This window comes from Xenopus tropicalis, chromosome 1 (genome assembly GCF_000004195.4).
Source record: "Xenopus tropicalis strain Nigerian chromosome 1, UCB_Xtro_10.0, whole genome shotgun sequence".
Classification (NCBI taxonomy): domain Eukaryota; kingdom Metazoa; phylum Chordata; class Amphibia; order Anura; family Pipidae; genus Xenopus; species Xenopus tropicalis.
The window spans coordinates 83,316,369-83,333,805 of NC_030677.2; the positions used below are offsets into that span (position 1 = coordinate 83,316,369).

At 36.8% G+C, this 17,437-nt stretch overlaps 1 protein-coding gene across 3 annotated transcripts in view; it reads left to right on the top strand.

Moving 5' to 3' along the window:
* epha5 (EPH receptor A5) overlaps positions 1-16,217 on the top strand; it is a 174,586-nt gene extending 158,369 nt beyond the window's left edge. For all 3 annotated transcript variants that reach the window (XM_031903379.1, XM_012955378.3, XM_002936460.5), the window contains 5 exons: positions 308-517; positions 1,631-1,780; positions 10,633-10,826; positions 13,970-14,125; positions 15,481-16,217. In XM_031903379.1, the coding sequence (XP_031759239.1) occupies positions 308-517; positions 1,631-1,780; positions 10,633-10,826; positions 13,970-14,125; positions 15,481-15,586 (816 nt within the window). In that variant the 3' untranslated portion in view covers positions 15,587-16,217. The remainder of the gene's footprint in view (positions 1-307; positions 518-1,630; positions 1,781-10,632; positions 10,827-13,969; positions 14,126-15,480) is intronic.
* The last annotated feature ends 1,220 nt before the right edge of the window (positions 16,218-17,437 follow it).

A 17,437-nucleotide genomic window follows, 5' to 3' on the forward strand; every position in this document is an offset into this window, starting at 1 on the left:
AGGTAATAACAGGTTTGCAAAATTATGGAACTTACTCCATGGGGTGGTAAAATCACAACAGGTGGGCTGATAAAACAGTATTTTCTATATATATATATATATATATATATATATATATATGTTTTGCAATGTATGTAACACTGGTATGTGCTAAAGAAACATGATTAAAATTTGAACCCATAAAATTAATTTATAATTAAAATGTTACTTATATAATGTAATATATGTTGTGTAGCCAGAGTGAATGTTAAATAAACTAACTATTATAAAAGTTTATATCTAACATGAAACTGTTTGGTCTTCTTAGAAAAATGATGGTCACTTTACCGTTATTCAGCTGGTGGGCATGTTGAGAGGAATTGCATCAGGCATGAAATATCTTTCTGATATGGGATATGTACACAGGGACCTGGCAGGAAGAAATATTCTAATAAACAGCAATTTGGTTTGTAAAGTTTCTGATTTTGGTCTATCCCGTGTTCTGGAAGATGATCCTGAAGCAGCCTATACTACCAGGGTAAGGTGACGCTCTGACAAGTATGTAAACACCTGTACAACAGCATTTACTGCCAAATTTGAATTAAGATTTATAGAGCATTAACAAGAACTATTAAATAGTTCTAAATGAAATCCTGTTGGTTGTTCACCTTTGAGTTAACTTTTAGTATGATTTTAAGAGACCATTTGAAATCAGTTTTCATTTTTATTATGTGTGTTGTTTGAATTACTTAGCTCTCCAGTTTGGCATTTTAGCAGCTATCTGGTTGTTAGGGTCCAAACTACACTAGCTGTCAAGCAATGGTGTGAGAGACTGAATGGTGAATATAAGAAGGACTGAACAGAATGATAAGTAATCAAATGTAACAATAATAACATTGTAGCCTCACAGAAAGTCTACTTTTTGGTTTCTGTGGTTAGTGTCCCCACTTGAAAGCTGGAAAGAGTCAGAAAAAAGGGCAAATAATTCAAAAAATATAAAAAAAAGTCCAAATGAAAAGTTGCTAAGAATCGCTTATTGTATAACATACTAAAATGAACATAAACGTTAACAACACCTTTGATGATTAACATTTTATTTAAAAAATACTTGTGTAAAAATACAGCAACTTCCAAAGCTTATCATTGATTTTAACTGTGAGCTGGAGTTTCTATTTACATTTAGTGAATGCTGAGCCTTATTTGCAAAAAAAACACTTTTTTGCTAAAATAAGCATAATATTTTCTATATATTATATATTTCTGTTTTTTTCTATTCTTCATGTAGCATTTTGCAGTATAGTCTCACCATTTTGTTAGTTGTTTGATTTAGGGGCGGGCCAAGCCGACCAGGCACCCTAGGCCACCTTGCCCCTGCACCTTCCCCCTCCAGTTCTGTGCGGCTTGGGTGCGATGCGTGATTGCCCTACAGCATAATGATAAGCGGCGGGGGCAATGACAAAGGAGTGCGGGCTAGGGGTAGGCAGGAGAGGCTCCTGCCTGTCGCCCCCCAATCGTTGCTTCCTAGGCAGCTGCCTCTTCTGCCTGCGCCTAGTTTGATTATAATAACAGTGTTAGAAGTGTTAATGATCTGACCAAGAAAATGCTTCTCATTCTTAAAGAGGCTTTACTATATTTGCTGCCATTTTCACAGGGAGGAAAGATACCAATCCGATGGACCGCTCCTGAAGCTATTGCCTTCCGTAAATTTACTTCCGCTAGTGATGTTTGGAGTTACGGAATTGTAATGTGGGAAGTAATATCTTATGGAGAGAGACCCTACTGGGAGATGACAAATCAGGATGTAAGTGTTGTGTGATGTAATAAATGCTTTTTTTTCATACAATATACTGAAAAAATGGTTAGTTTGATTCAGTTTGATGAATAATTTTCCCTTATCTCTACCTCTAAAGAACTGTTTCATGACTAAGCTTATCACTAAATGTGGAAAGTTGCCATAAAATTAACTTTTGGTATAATATAGACAGTACTATTTGGAGACACTTTACAATTGCTCTTTTTGTCCAATATACCATAGCAACTGGCAGTGGTTTTAAAAGCCCTACATAGAAATATAAGTAATAAAAAGTATAACTTTACAGAAAAATAGCATTTTGGCAGTGACCTTCTTTTGAAAGCTTAAAAAAGGCACACCAGGGCCTATATACTAAATAAAATATTAAGCTTTTCTTCTCCTCTGGCTTATATAAATCAGTGCATCTGGTATATGTGCACACTGACAGACACAGGATCAAAACTGTCAGTGCAAACACACACAACCCATCTGCCATTAGCCTTAGACATGATAGCAACACATTGGGCCAGATTCAGTTCAATGAGAAAGGAAAGCTCTGGAGCTATAAACACTGGGGCTGCATGACAAGGGATCCAAATGACCAGCAGCCAGATTACACTGGTTTATGTTTAAAGTTTGGCAGAATCAGATGTAGCTGTGATTGGGTGTGAAGCAATGAATCAAGGTGGGGGAAAGCTGGGCTGGGGGTGGAGAAGGATAGGGATGTGATGTCACAAAAGAAGCAGTTCATTTCCTCTTCCGAGCAGGTAGAAACATACCACCCACCTCCCCTCTTTTTTGCGTATTTTGTAAAATGCCAGGAGATTGTCTTCTTTATGCTCTCATATTATCCAATAATAACAGAATGTCATATTATGGTTTGGTAAGGTTATACAGTATAAATGTGAGAGTCTGCATGGTACCATTTATGTTAAATGAAAGTAAAATCCTTGATCCAGGGAATGTTTCCGATCGCCATTAGGGTCAGGAATTTTTTACCTCTTGAGGCATAATTGGCACAGGCTTCAAGGTTGGTTTTTTGCCTTCCCCTGGATCAAAACAGTGGCTATACAGCCTGCTTGGATTTCCTATAATCGAGACACTGCAGATTCAGGACCGGCAGCAGGGCTGCTGAATACATCTCCCGGCCATTGTTATTTGTATGCCATAGAAGAGTTAATAAATTAGGGAATATAGAATACCACATTTTCTACCAGTACCAAGTATTAGATATATTTTCATAGATTTGATGTGCATATGTATAAAAGTTTCATCAATAGCAATTTCATGATGGGAAATAGAAAAGGAGGAGGAGTGTGTCTGTTCATTAAGCAGGAATTAAAAGCAAATATTAGAGAGGAAGTGATAGGGTTAACAGAGGGAGCTGAATCCTTATGGGTTGAGCTTCTCACAGATAGTAAGGAATCTACCAAACTAATTGTAGGGGTATGCTATAGACCCCCTAATGTAAGCGAAGAGGAGGAGGCCCAGCTCCTGTTGCAAATAGAAAAGGCTGCTAGTTTGGGGCAAGTGATAATAATGGGGGATTTTAATTACCCTGATATTGACTGGGGCAATAGTACTGCCAGGACAGTAAATGGGAACAAGTTTATAAACTTGCTGCATGACAACTTTATGTCACAAGTTGTTGAGGAGCCACCCAGGAACCATGCTATACTAGATCTAGTGATCTCTAATGACCCAGAACGTATAGCAAATGTGCAAGTGGTTGAACCCCTGGGTAATAGTGACCATAATGTTATTTCATTTAATGTTTGGTGCAGGAAACAAATTTACACGGGGGCAACAAAGACAATGAATTTTAGGAAGGCAAATTTTAGCTCCTTAAGGGCAGCGCTTCAGGGCATAGATTGGGGCATTATGTTTTCTGATAAAAATACAGAGCAGAAATGGTTGTCATTTAAAATGATATTAAATCATTACTGTTCTCAATTTATTCCATTAATAAGAAAAAGTAGAAGTGTTAAGAATCACCCTATGTGGCTTAACTCTGAGGTAAAGAAGTTAATAGGGAGAAAAAGGAAAGCTTTTAAGAAATATAAGTCAGAGGGGACAGTAGCTGCGTTTAATGATTATAAACACTATAACAAGTGTTGTAAAACAGCAATCCGGAAGGCAAAGATAGAAAATGAGGAGCGCATCGCGGCCGAGGCCAAGACTAACCCCAAAAAGATTTTTAAGTATATTAATAGTAAAAAGATGCAGGTTGAGGGTGTGGCCCCATTGAGTTATAATAACAATATGGTTACAGCGGATACAGAAAAGGCAGATGTGCTTAACCAGTTCTTTTCTTCTGTGTATACAGTAGAGGAGCCAGTGGGACAAGTCCCACCCAATAGCTGCACTGTTGCCTCAGCTCCAACTACACAGTGGTTGGCACAGGATATGGTGCTTAAAGGGTTACACACGATAAATGTAAACAAGGCACCTGGGCCAGATGGAATACACCCTCGGGTACTGAGAGAGCTAGGGGCAGAATTGCAGTGGCCCTTGTTTCTGATATTCTCAGACTCTCTTTCATCAGGTATGGTACCTAGGGATTGGAAGAAGGCGAATGTCATTCCCATATTTAAAAAGGGAGTAAGATCTCAGCCTGGCAATTATAGGCCTGTAAGTTTGACATCCGTGGTGGGCAAGTTATTTGAAGGCTTGTTAAGGGATCACATTCAAAATTATGTAGTGGAGAATGCCATTATGAGCAGTAATCAGCATGGCTTTATGAAGGACAGGTCATGTCAGACCAATTTAATTGCTTTTTATGATGAGGTAAGTAAGAAGCTGGACAGTGGGGATGCAGTAGATATCATCTATTTGGATTTTGCCAAAGCATTTGATACCGTTCCCCACAAACGACTGCTTTCTAAGCTAAGGTCTATTGGTCTTAGTGAAGCCGTTTGCACATGGATAGAAAACTGGCTACAGGATCGGGTACAGAGGGTGGTTGTTAATGGTACATTCTCTACTTGGAATAAGGTCCTCAGTGGGGTCCCTCAGGGTTCTGTACTGGGTCCACTTTTGTTTAATTTGTTCATAAATGACTTAGGGGAGGGTATTATGAGTAATGTATCAGTGTTTGCAGATGACACAAAACTCTGCAGACCAGTCAATTCTATCCAGGATGTGACATCCCTGCAGCAGGATCTTGACCAACTGGCAATCTGGGCAGCTAAGTGGCAGATGAGATTTAATGTGGATAAATGTAAGGTCATGCACCTGGGATGTAAAAATATGCAAGCCCCGTATACCCTTAATGGGACTGCACTAGGCAAATCCATAATGGTGAAGGACCTTGGAGTCCTTGTAGATAATAAACTTGGCTGTAGCAAGCAATGCCAGGCAGCAGCTGCAAGGGCAAACAAGGTTTTGAGCTGTATTAAAAGGGGTATAGATTCACGGGAGGAGGGGGTTATTCTTCCCCTTTACAGAGCGCTGGTAAGGCCCCATCTAGAATATGCTGTTCAGTTTTGGTCTCCAGTGCTCAAACGGGACATTACTGAGTTAGAGAGGGTCCAGAGAAGGGCAACTAAGCTGGTAAAGGGTATGGAAAGTTTCAGTTATGAAGAAAGACTGGCCAAGTTGGGTCTGTTTACACTGGAGAAGAGGCGCTTAAGAGGTGACATGATAACTATGTATAAATATATAAAGGGATCATATAATAACCCTTCTAATGTTTTATTTACCAGTAGGTCCTTCCAACGGACATGAGGGCACCCACTCCGTTTAGAAGAAGGGAGGTTCCATTTAAACATTCGGAAAGGATTTTTTACAGTGAGAGCTGTGAGGTTCTGGAATTCCCTCCCCGAATCAGTCGTGCTGGCTGATACATTATATAACTTTAAGAAGGGGCTGGATGGATTCTTAGCAAGTGAGGGAATACAGGGTTATGGGAGATAGCTCTTAGTACTAGTTGATCCAGGGACTGGTCCGATTGCCATCTTGGAGTCAGGAAGGAATTTTTTCCCCTCTGTGGCAAATTAGAGAGGCTTCAGATGGGGTTTTTTTGCCTTCCTCTGGATCAACTAGTAGTTAGGCAGGTTATATATAGGCATTATGGTTGAACTTGATGGACGTATGTCTTTTTTCAACCCAACTTACTATGTTACTATGTTACTATGTAAATAGATCCCCACATTCTGCATGAAGCAGGTCTGTAATGAAACTTTTTTTTATCTAATAAGGTAGTCCATAAATCAGAAAAATCACTTCATTACAACCTGCTTGATCTTGAACAAAAAAAAAATCAAAGTGTAATTAAAGACCCTGAAACACAATCCCCAAATGTAATTAGCTTGTCTAAAATAAATAATGTGCCTGTACAGTTATGAGCACTATAGCTGATCACCTAATCAGATGCAGAAACTGATTGTGAGTATATTTCTGAATCAACTGAGTTAATTGGTTATATAAAGTACAAGGTAGAACTTACATTTAAAATTGTTTTAATGCTTTGCTAAAAAAGAAAACATAAAAACAAATACAAGGAGACCAAAAAGGAGCAAAGATAATTTAATCTGTATCAGATTATTTTTCCAGGTAATGCATAACATATGGAAAATAAATATCACAATAGCACTTAAACAGATTGTGTTTGAATTAAATATTGACTTCAATAAACAAGTGAAATGCATATTCAAGCACACATAGGGGCTGATTTACTAACCCACGAATCCGACCCGAATTGGAAAAGTTCCGACTTCAAAACGAACATTTTGCGACTTTATCGTATGTTTTGCGATTTTTTCGGATTCTTTACGAATTTTTCGTTACCAATACGATTTTTGCGTAAAAACGCGAGTTTTTCGTATCCATTACGAAAGTTGCGTAAAAAGTTGGGACTGGAAAGGGGAATGACGTCACCTGTTTATTTTTTGGCGCCACATTTGGTTTATCAAGGGGTGTTTGCTGTGTATTTGGCACTTTGATAAAGGCTGTGGAAGCAGCCGAAACGTTAGCTTGATGCTATAATAAATTTTCTTTTTTGATCATACTAAGACCTGCGAGTGCGGCTCACATTTGTTGATTATGCATTTTACTTGGACTTTGCACCCAGGCATCCTTTTCTATTGTTAAACGTGAGTGCTTGTTGCCTTATATTTTTCATATATATATATTGTATATACATATCTGACATGCATAATTATTCTCAGAGCTAAATAAGAAGATTAATTCCCTTACAACCAAATCCTAGCATAATGATCATGGTAAATCAATCAAAACCAAGCAAAGCAACAGTATGGGGCTGATTTACTTACCCACGAACGGGTCGAATGGAGTCCGATTGCGTTTTTTTGTAATGATCGGTATTTTGCGATTTTTTCGTATGTTTTGCGATTTTTTCGGATTCTTTACGAATTTTTCGTTACCAATACGATTTTTGCGTAAAAACGCGAGTTTTTCGTATCCATTACGAAAGTTGCGTAAAAAGTTGCGCATTTTTCGTAGCGTTAAAACTTAACGCTACGAAAAATGCGCAACTTTTCGCGTAAAAAATCCGAAAAAAAAGCAATCGGACTCCATTCGACCCGTTCGTGGGTAAGTAAATCAGCCCCATACTGTTGCTTTGCTTGGTTTTGATTGATTTACCATGATCATTATGCTAGGATTTGGTTGTAAGGGAATTAATCTTCTTATTTAGCTCTGAGAATAATTATGCATGTCAGATATGTATATACAATATATATATATGAAAAATATAAGGCAACAGGCACTCACGTTTAACAATAGAAAAGGATGCCTGGGTGCAAAGTCCAAGTAAAATGCATAATCAACAAATGTGAGCCGCACTCGCAGGTCTTAGTATGATCAAAAAAGAAAATTTATTATAGCATCAAGCTAACGTTTCGGCTGCTTCCACAGCCTTTATCAAAGTGCCAAATACACAGCAAACACCCCTTGATAAACCAAATGTGGCGCCAAAAAATAAACAGGTGACGTCATTCCCCTTTCCAGTCCCACCCACCTATCGTGAGAAGATACCACAAATTAAAGACAGAATAAAAGTCCAAAAAAGAGAAATAAAATATATGTGGACACATCGGAAAATGTGGCAAGAAACGACAGACTGAAACTAGCAAACAAAAGAGAAAAAGACAATAGAAAAAAGAAAAACACTCACTATAGCGCTGAACTATAACTCTCTATTGAATCCAACACTAGGATGTCCTTCGGGTCAAACTTGGGGGTGATCGCCCATAGGGTCAGGCTTTGTCAGTCCAGTTGGTCAGGTTATAATGGAAAGTGGTATGTGTGGCTGCGATGAATCAAGGGCAAAGCGAAGCGTGTCACCGTAAAAGCGCTTAGTATAGTAGCGAGTCAGACCGCTCAAAGAGGAAGTGCAGGGGCAGCGCCGATATATCGCGCACACGTACGAAGGGTGACTGTGCCCGTAGTACAGTGCGCTAAGTTAGTATGGACACGCAGCAAGGAGGGACTGGTGTAAAATTGGATACATGCCATGTCTGTGGTATAGTGCCACCCGCTTCGGATCGGAGTCCACATCACGTATAGGGGAGCTAGTGTGTCTGGGGACAGATATCATGCCTGTAGTTTATAGCCACAGGGCCGATGTCATCCCTGAGGACACGGTGTCTATGGGAGCAGATGACAGGCCCGTGGTTTATGAACACGGAGCCTGCATCGGTGTCCACCTTAAGACTATTGGGGGAAGAGGGGGCACCTGCCATGCCCGTGGTATATGGCCACGGGACATGGATCGGTGTCCCATTAGTATTATAGGGGATAGATAGGAAAATAGGTACCTATTTGGTGAGTGGCATGAGGCTCCTCAATATCTTGTACCCCTTTGAGGTAGCTCAGAGTTGGGACCAGTGTGACCCTAAATGGGGGTATGGGTTGGTGTAACCATCCCCGCAACGGAACAACTATATGACATAAAAGATTCGCCTGTAAAAAGGGCATTGGTAATTCTATAGATCTGTTTATAAAGTTCCACATATTATGTGTGGAGTAAGGAACACCCGATGTCGAGGCACGATATCTGTCCCCAGACACACTAGCTCCCCTATACGTGATGTGGACTCCGATCCGAAGCGGGTGGCACTATACCACAGACATGGCATGTATCCAATTTTACACCAGTCCCTCCTTGCTGCGTGTCCATACTAACTTAGCGCACTGTACTACGGGCACAGTCACCCTTCGTACGTGTGCGTGATATATCGGCGCTGCCCCTGCACTTCCTCTTTGAGCGGTCTGACTCGCTACTATACTAAGCGCTTTTACGGTGACACGCTTCGCTTTGCCCTTGATTCATCGCAGCCACACATACCACTTTCCATTATAACCTGACCAACTGGACTGACAAAGCCTGACCCTATGGGCGATCACCCCCAAGTTTGACCCGAAGGACATCCTAGTGTTGGATTCAATAGAGAGTTATAGTTCAGCGCTATAGTGAGTGTTTTTCTTTTTTCTATTGTCTTTTTCTCTTTTGTTTGCTAGTTTCAGTCTGTCGTTTCTTGCCACATTTTCCGATGTGTCCACATATATTTTATTTCTCTTTTTTGGACTTTTATTCTGTCTTTAATTTGTGGTATCTTCTCACGATAGGTGGGTGGGACTGGAAAGGGGAATGACGTCACCTGTTTATTTTTTGGCGCCACATTTGGTTTATCAAGTTTTGTTTGCTGTGTATTTGGAAGCAGCCGAAACGTTAGCTTGATGCTATAATAAATTTTCTTTTTTGATCATACTAAGACCTGCGAGTGCGGCTCACATTTGTTGATTATACAATATATATATATATATATATATATATATGGCTTTGATTGATTTACCATGATCATTAAGCTATGATTTGGTTTTAGTGAATGCCTTGTTAAGGGAATTTGTTTAAATCGGAATATTGTTTTATTTTATGTTCTTTATGTTCTTTCACCCAAAAGACACTGATGGTCTTAGATATGTGGTGTCCAACTGGCAGCCCTCGGCCCCCCTCTATGTGGCCCCCCCACCTGTCTGGCTGCTATGACTACTTACCTTTGTGTAATATTTAAATGGTATCAGTACTGAGATAAACTGGCCCCCTGCATTGTTCAAACTTCAGATTAAGGCTGTAAACCCATGTATTGTTTAAACAATACATGGGTTTCAAATCTTTTAATCCCTGAATTGTTCACCCACTACATTGATCACACCTCAGGCTTAGTCTGTAAACCACCAGATTGTTCACTTGTTCACACCTCAGCCTGTAGAAGCAGTGCCAGTATTGTGTCATTGTATGCTGCCTCTTTGCCATACTCTACCTGCCCTATATATCGTGCGCGGCGGGAAATAACGCACGCAGCGGAAAATAATGAAAGAAAATTGCTCATCGCGAGTTAAATAACGCAAAGGACATCGCTTCTTAAATATGACAAGTGTGCTTTTAGTGAATTGAGCGTTAAGTTGCAAAGAATAGGAAGCGATAACATTTTTAACACATGCTATAAATAGCGCTTGGTTTATCGACCTTTAGTGAATAGGCCACAATATTTGTATTTGCAATAGTTAACATGCAAATTTTACATATTATAGCCTTATATTAATAACTAAAAGCAAATCAGTCAAAATGTATGATTTTATTGAGTTATAGATTCTGTAAAATGTTTAATTGTTACATGGCCTATTCGTTTAATGCTGTTGAATATTTTTGCAAACAAAGAACTTTTACAGGCTGTAAAATGTACTCACTGCTTGATTGATTTTGGCTAAAATGTTCAACACAGTAGCTGTAAGCAATTTTAATATTAAAATGGATATAATTGCCAATTACCAACCAGTTACAGAACATGTTATTTAAGTTTGCGTATCTGAAACAAAAATCGATTTTCTTCTTTTAGGTAATTAAAGCTGTTGAGGAGGGTTACCGCTTGCCAAGTCCTATGGATTGCCCTGCTGCTCTTTACCAGCTTATGTTGGATTGCTGGCACAAAGACCGAAACAGCAGACCCAAGTTTGAAGAAATTGTCAGTATTTTGGATAAACTGATTCGTAACCCAAACAGCTTGAAGACACTTGTTAATGCATCAAACAGGTATTAAACAAATGTATTTCTTAATTATATACATCTTGAGTAATTGTTGATTCTGATGAGGTAATGCTCCCTTCACTGAAAAATTGCTAGGGAAAGAAAATAACATTATTTAAACAATTCTAAAGGACAGTTAAAGCCGTTTTCAGAATTCTCTGGTCTGAAATATCTTTAGATCCCAGGGCCACAGACCCCATGCATTATAGTGACAGAGGATCACATTTAGATTACTAGATCACTATAGACAGCTTTTAATCAGGAAGTCAGAAGTCTGCATGGGTATAAACAATGCAATGGCTGGATTTCCTACAACAAAATATGCCTTTCAAATCTAGGTAACTTAAGTTCAAGTACATAACTCGTACATTTGCCACTCCGCAGCTATTTTGGACCCCATTCATAAAAAATGCAATATTTACATGCATTCTTAGAAGTAAACCCTTTTTCCTTTATTCCCTTTACAAGAACAAGAATGGTCATAGCCTTTTAGCCTTTTAGGTGTTGTATGATATCATCAAGGTTTGGTCAGCTTTAAATGGTGCATAACATAGAAAACTCCCTAGGAATTCATTACCTGTAAAGATAGATGCTTTATATCTATGCCAGTACAGATATTCCCTTGTACTAAGCACAATTTTGCTGATAATAGAGGCCATTTAATATTTAACTTCCAGAACACTTGCTCAAATTAAATTTAGCTTTGGGAATTAAATATTTCAATCATTGTGTCAAAGAATATTACTTATTTACAACTGCACATAATACAAACAAAAGAATTCTTGGAAACTATTGTTTTGAGGAAAATATTTTCTCTTAACCATTGTAAGAATGTAATTGTAAGAATTGTAATGTAATTGTAAGAATGTAAATTGTAAGAAATTAAACTTAGAAGTTTTCTTGTAAAAAAGTTGGAGTTTACTTTTGACCTTCCAACAATACATTAAACATCTATAAGTAATCTGTAATACAAAAATATTTATTATATTATTTCAAAGAAATAACCCATTTCCATTTTTTTTTAATGAAAATCACCTTTACAGTACATTTAAGTGTGGTCAAAAGGGTTCTCATTACCAAAAACATAATTATAATTGTACAGACCTTGATTGCATTTTTGTGTGTTTGGATGTAATTGACACAAGCTGTTGCCCATGCTGTGATTTAGCAAATAATGCCCAAAATGAATAATCAGCTGTTGCTATTCATATATCTTGCCAGTGATGATGAGCATCTGTACTGCGTGTCATTTGGCTTGCTAACACAAGCAGCACCTTAACACATTTTTGAAGCTTCCACTAAAACTGCTGCTTCAGAAATTAATATCAGGCTTTCCACCATGCAAGGAACTATGAAAAAGAAAAACCATAGAGACCCATTTAAAAAGATAGTAAGTTACAAAATGATCCTGCTTATGCCTGTAGTTTAAATTAGCAAAATTTATATAACCCTACAAATTATACCCCAAACAAATGCATGCAGATTTTCAAAGGTTTTGTCAGTCATAACTTTTGCAAAGTGACTTTACTAATCTAACATCACCAAAATAAAAAAGAAAATGGGTTTTTGAAGAAAAAATAAGTCACAATATGCCTATGCTTAAGCCAGTATGCTTATGGTAGAAACTATAATGTACACATGAGTAATTGTTTATCTGACATTTAGATATTTAATCAGTTTACATACAAACTTAAAAGAACAAATTCTGTGATTTGTATGAATATACTTGAAACTTTCATTGGAATCAGTAGCACTGATAAAATTAAATTCAGCTCTCTGTGTAAATAAATCATGAGAAGGTGTGGCTTTCACCCACTGGGGCACTAATGGAAAGTTCCTGAGTAAAACAATGAATCCCATTATTAACAATAAACTTGCTTTGTTATCAAAATTCAAGCAGTCAACAAGAGAAAAAATGTAATAAGATGCTGGAAATCATATTAATGCACAAGGTTATGTCAGGAAGTATTAAATTAGAACGGCAAAACTTTAATTATAAGACATTCATGCTGGTACCTGTAAATCCCTAATAAGGTACAAATATCTGCTGACTAGAAATTAATTTAATATAAACTGCTACAAGTTTCCAGAAAAGTAAATAAGCAACCTGTCATATTACAATATTGCTTTTTCAAGCAAAAAAGTTATGTTCTCCAAAAAAGATTTAATGAAAGCAGAATGTGTTGCAGACTAATATACTGAATTTGTTTCAACATAAAAAAGAGAGGCATTTCAAATGAATGAATTAATCTTCTGTATTTCAGCCTTTATTGCCTTTATTTTCTTGTAATGCTACAGTTCAGATGGCCTATTACTTCTTTTCATATGGACTTACTGTAAGTGTCCTGTACACATTATCAGAAGCATGCAAAAAGTATGGAGTGCTAGAGGGAGTTAACGGTTAACACCGTTAACTTTGACTTACTTTTTCCCATTATACAAATACATGCAATGGCTTTTACAAATATTTCCATTTGACTCAGGTCAGGAATTTACTATTTTGGTCTTTTATTTGAGGACAAATAATAAAAATATAACACATGTAACAAATGCAACAAAAATATCTACTACCTTCTGTAAATTTGTATTTGTATTACATCTGGTTAAAGGTTGTGCTTGAATATAACAGGTTAACTTCAAGTGCATTAATTAACAAAGTAAACCCTTAAGTACAGTTTAGAAATGTGTGCAGTTAGAATGGGGCCCAATGACCCAGAGCGTAGTGTAGGGAAGCAGGGCATGACAGGGTTAAGGAGGGCAGCCCGCCCCCTTAAGATGTTCAGAGAAAATATATGTGAGATGTTCAGAGAAAATATATGAATAGACGACTACTGAAATGAAGGAAACTACATTGCAAAAGAGAAAACGATTGCCAATAAAGTGGCTACATTCATGGGCATGTTTCAATCTAGAAACAAAAGATGGCTGACATTTGTGAAGGTTGATAGTCTTTTGACACCACATTTTTAGCATGGTAAAATGGTTAGTACATCTAAACCACTCCATGTGACATGGGCCTTAAATTAAAAATCTGAATACTTTTAAAGAAACACTGATTTTTGTGCTAATACTGAAAGGTATTATTTATTAACATAACTGGCAACATGGCATATCATATGTATAAAGTTGACACATTATTTTATTTTTAGAGTATCAAATTTACTGATTGAACATAGTCCTGGTGGAACTGGTGCCTATAGATCAGTAAATGAATGGCTTGAAGCTATCAAAATGGGAAGGTATACTGAGACATTTATGGAGAATGGCTTTAATTCAATGGATGCAGTTACTCAAGTGACAGTGGAGTAAGTAATTGTTTTACACTAGATATACAACCTACTGTATATATACAATGTATAAGTATTTATATATGTAAAAAATTACTGTGACCTTCCTCAGGGACAACCAAACCCTGAGAAGTGTCACAGTATGTGACTGAACCATTGCATGGTGTGCTAAGAAAATCAAAATATGTATGCTATGTGTGGCAGATGCTAAACACTGTGGATTGTGTGACAACCAGTTCCAATAAAAACGAAAGTAATTTTCAAATAATAATACCTGCACGTTAGCATGTATAGATAGTTGGTACTCACCCAAAAGTAATTGCAAGTACTCATAAGTAGAAAGTCATTGTAAACAGCAGAACATAAAATAACGTAAAATCTGAAATATGCTGACACTTTTGATTAGTGCCATTAATATGCACAGAACCCTGTTGAAAGGTTTTACCGCTGTTTACAATTGTTCGGTACGAAAATATTGTGACTTTCGGATCGCCAATACGATATTATCGTGACTAATACGATTTTTTCGTAAGCATTTTCGTGATATTTGCGATCTTCAGAAATTTTTGTTTCCAATCCGATTTTTTTCCATTCGTGATTCGGATTCGTGGATTAGTAAATGTGCTCCTAAGAGTAATGAAAAAGTAGTAAAAAAAATGAAGTACAGTATACTATTCCTACCATGTACTTTAAATCCAGGAATCCCTCTGTTCTTCTCTCTTTATCTGCCTTCATCTCCATATACATTCCTGCCTGGTCCTTCCATTTACCTCGGGAAAATCTATTTACCTTACAGTTTACCACATAAGTGAAATCACACACAAAGAAATAGTTTACTTTTTACTTCCCCATTGTTTGTCTCTCTCCTCTTCTTCATACATTGTAAGCTCTTTCAGGAAGGTTCTTCATTCCTACTTTGTATTTAAAATCCTCACACTACAATGCACTTTGCATTACAAATGCAGCGAAAAATGCCATTGACTTCAATGTACTTCACACAGGAACACCTATTGACTTTAATGCATTTTGCATAAAAATGTTTCAGCGCGATTTGTAATTTTTTGCCATTTTGATTTTGTTTTCACAATTTTAAGAAGTTTTATCTTTGTTATATATAACAAATAAAATATTATATTTTCTGTCCATAAATATTTTAATAATCTGTTTTCCCAAACCATTTCTACCATGGCTTTGAGGTTTAGCTGTTTTCTTTCCTACTGCTAAGATTTAACACCATCTCAGCCTATTTTCTCGATTCCAAACAGAAAGAATCCAAGTAATTAAGATAAGACCACAGAATTCATAACAATTCTGAAGCGCAGAGCTTTTGTATTTAGATAGTGGGTAATTGTACTTGTGCTTCTCCTTTTCAGAGATTTGAGGAGATTTGGAGTGACTCTAACTGGCCATCAGAAGAAGATAATGAACAGCATTCAAGAAATGAGGGCCCAGTTATTGAACGGAATGGTGCCATTGTAATTGTGCCGTTTCACCACCAAGCAAACCTGCACTTTGTTACCTGCCCAGAGATTTATAGATACAGATTAAACTGAAATGAAAAAGGGAAGTAGAGTGCTATAGAAAGCAGAAAATAGCACACGCAACAAGATGACTCAAAATCAGTATTGGAATCAGACTTCCATTTATTTTTTATTTTATCTCTATCATTCTTCATAAGAAACTGCAACATGCATGGGACCTGGAGATGGATGTATAATAAGACAGGGTGACCAGTTCTTCAGTTTCCGTAACAAACGACTTCCCATGATGCTTTGTACATGAATTGTATATAGCATCTTGATAGTGCTTTCATTGTAGCAGCACGATAAATTCTTCCAAGAACTTACTTGAATGGATCATTTACAAACCAAGTTTTGTAGCCATGTATGGCCTAGTCAAAAGCTGCAGTTTTTGGACATTTACTAAGTTCAATTGTCTACAAAGGTGTATTGAAGAGCAATATGTTTAGATTTTCTTGTTAGTTATACTGTTTGTTTGTTTTTTAAATTTAAAAAATGCTGTTACACAGCATTATCTATAGAACCTAATGTATAAACATGTTGCTTGATCACTTGCAAATACAATATATTTATTTTTTTGTGTTCTTGAATTTCTTTTAGTCTTCTTTTGTGAGATTAACAGACTATAATGAAATGTATATATTGTACAGTTTGCTACACACTTGGTTTCAGTTATGCACAGGCACTATGCTTGTAATTTTTTTTGTGGAGGGATCATGTAAAAAATCCTAGAATATTTTGAACAATTTAAAGAAAAGAATATAATTGAAGAAACATCAGACATCATTTGTTAGACAAAATAAACACTTCAATTTCTAAAAGGAATACTGTCATGGACAGTGGGTTTTTTTTTCAAAATGCATCAGATAATAGATCTTCTCCAACAGAATCCTGCACTGAAATCCATTTTTTAAAAGTACAAACAGATTTTGAAATTTCACATGAGGCTAACCATGTTTTTCATCCCCAGGGTGCCACAGTTGTATGACTTGTACTCTGATAATATTCAGTCTCTCTTTACTGCAGCACTGCAATTTGAAGTGATATCACACCCCCTTTACCCCAGCAGCCAATCAGCAGAACAATGGGAAGGTAGCAAGATAGCCACTCCCTGACACATGTATTGTGAAAAGTGGTACATATCAGAATAGCACTCAATAGTACTCAAAAATTCAAGTCAGGCTCATGACTCATTTAGTTACATTGAATAGGAGAAACAACAGCTTGTTTAAATAGCTGTTTGAAAGCAGTTCTAATGTGTAGCGCTGGCTCCTTCTGAAAGCTCAGAATCAGACACAATGCACTGAGATGGCTGCCTACACACCTATATTACAATTATATAAATATACCTTTTTTTTTTTCAAAAATAAAATTTAAACGGTAGAATGAATTATTTGCAATGTACACAGTGTAATTTAGAAATAAAAAGTAAACCATAAAAATCACAGCAGAATCCCTTTTAACTTTTGTTGAGATAGGGTACAGAAATGAAAAAGAATATTATCATATTTTTAGGCAAAAATGTTTAGTTAGTTTAGAATAGGAATTAAATAAACTTTCTTTCATTATTTATGTTATTGAATTTGTTCATATTCACATTGCAGATTAATGAAAGGAGGTAGTATTGTTTAGCTATGGCAAACAGGAGAAAATTAATGAAGCAGGACATTGTTGAATGATATTCGTAATAACTGCAAACAATTTTCAGAAATACAACCAAGCATGTTACAAGCTCTGCTTTCTTACATACTGTATGTAAGCTCGTATTTTTATTGATATTTGTAAGTCATCTGACAGAGAAAGTTAAGGA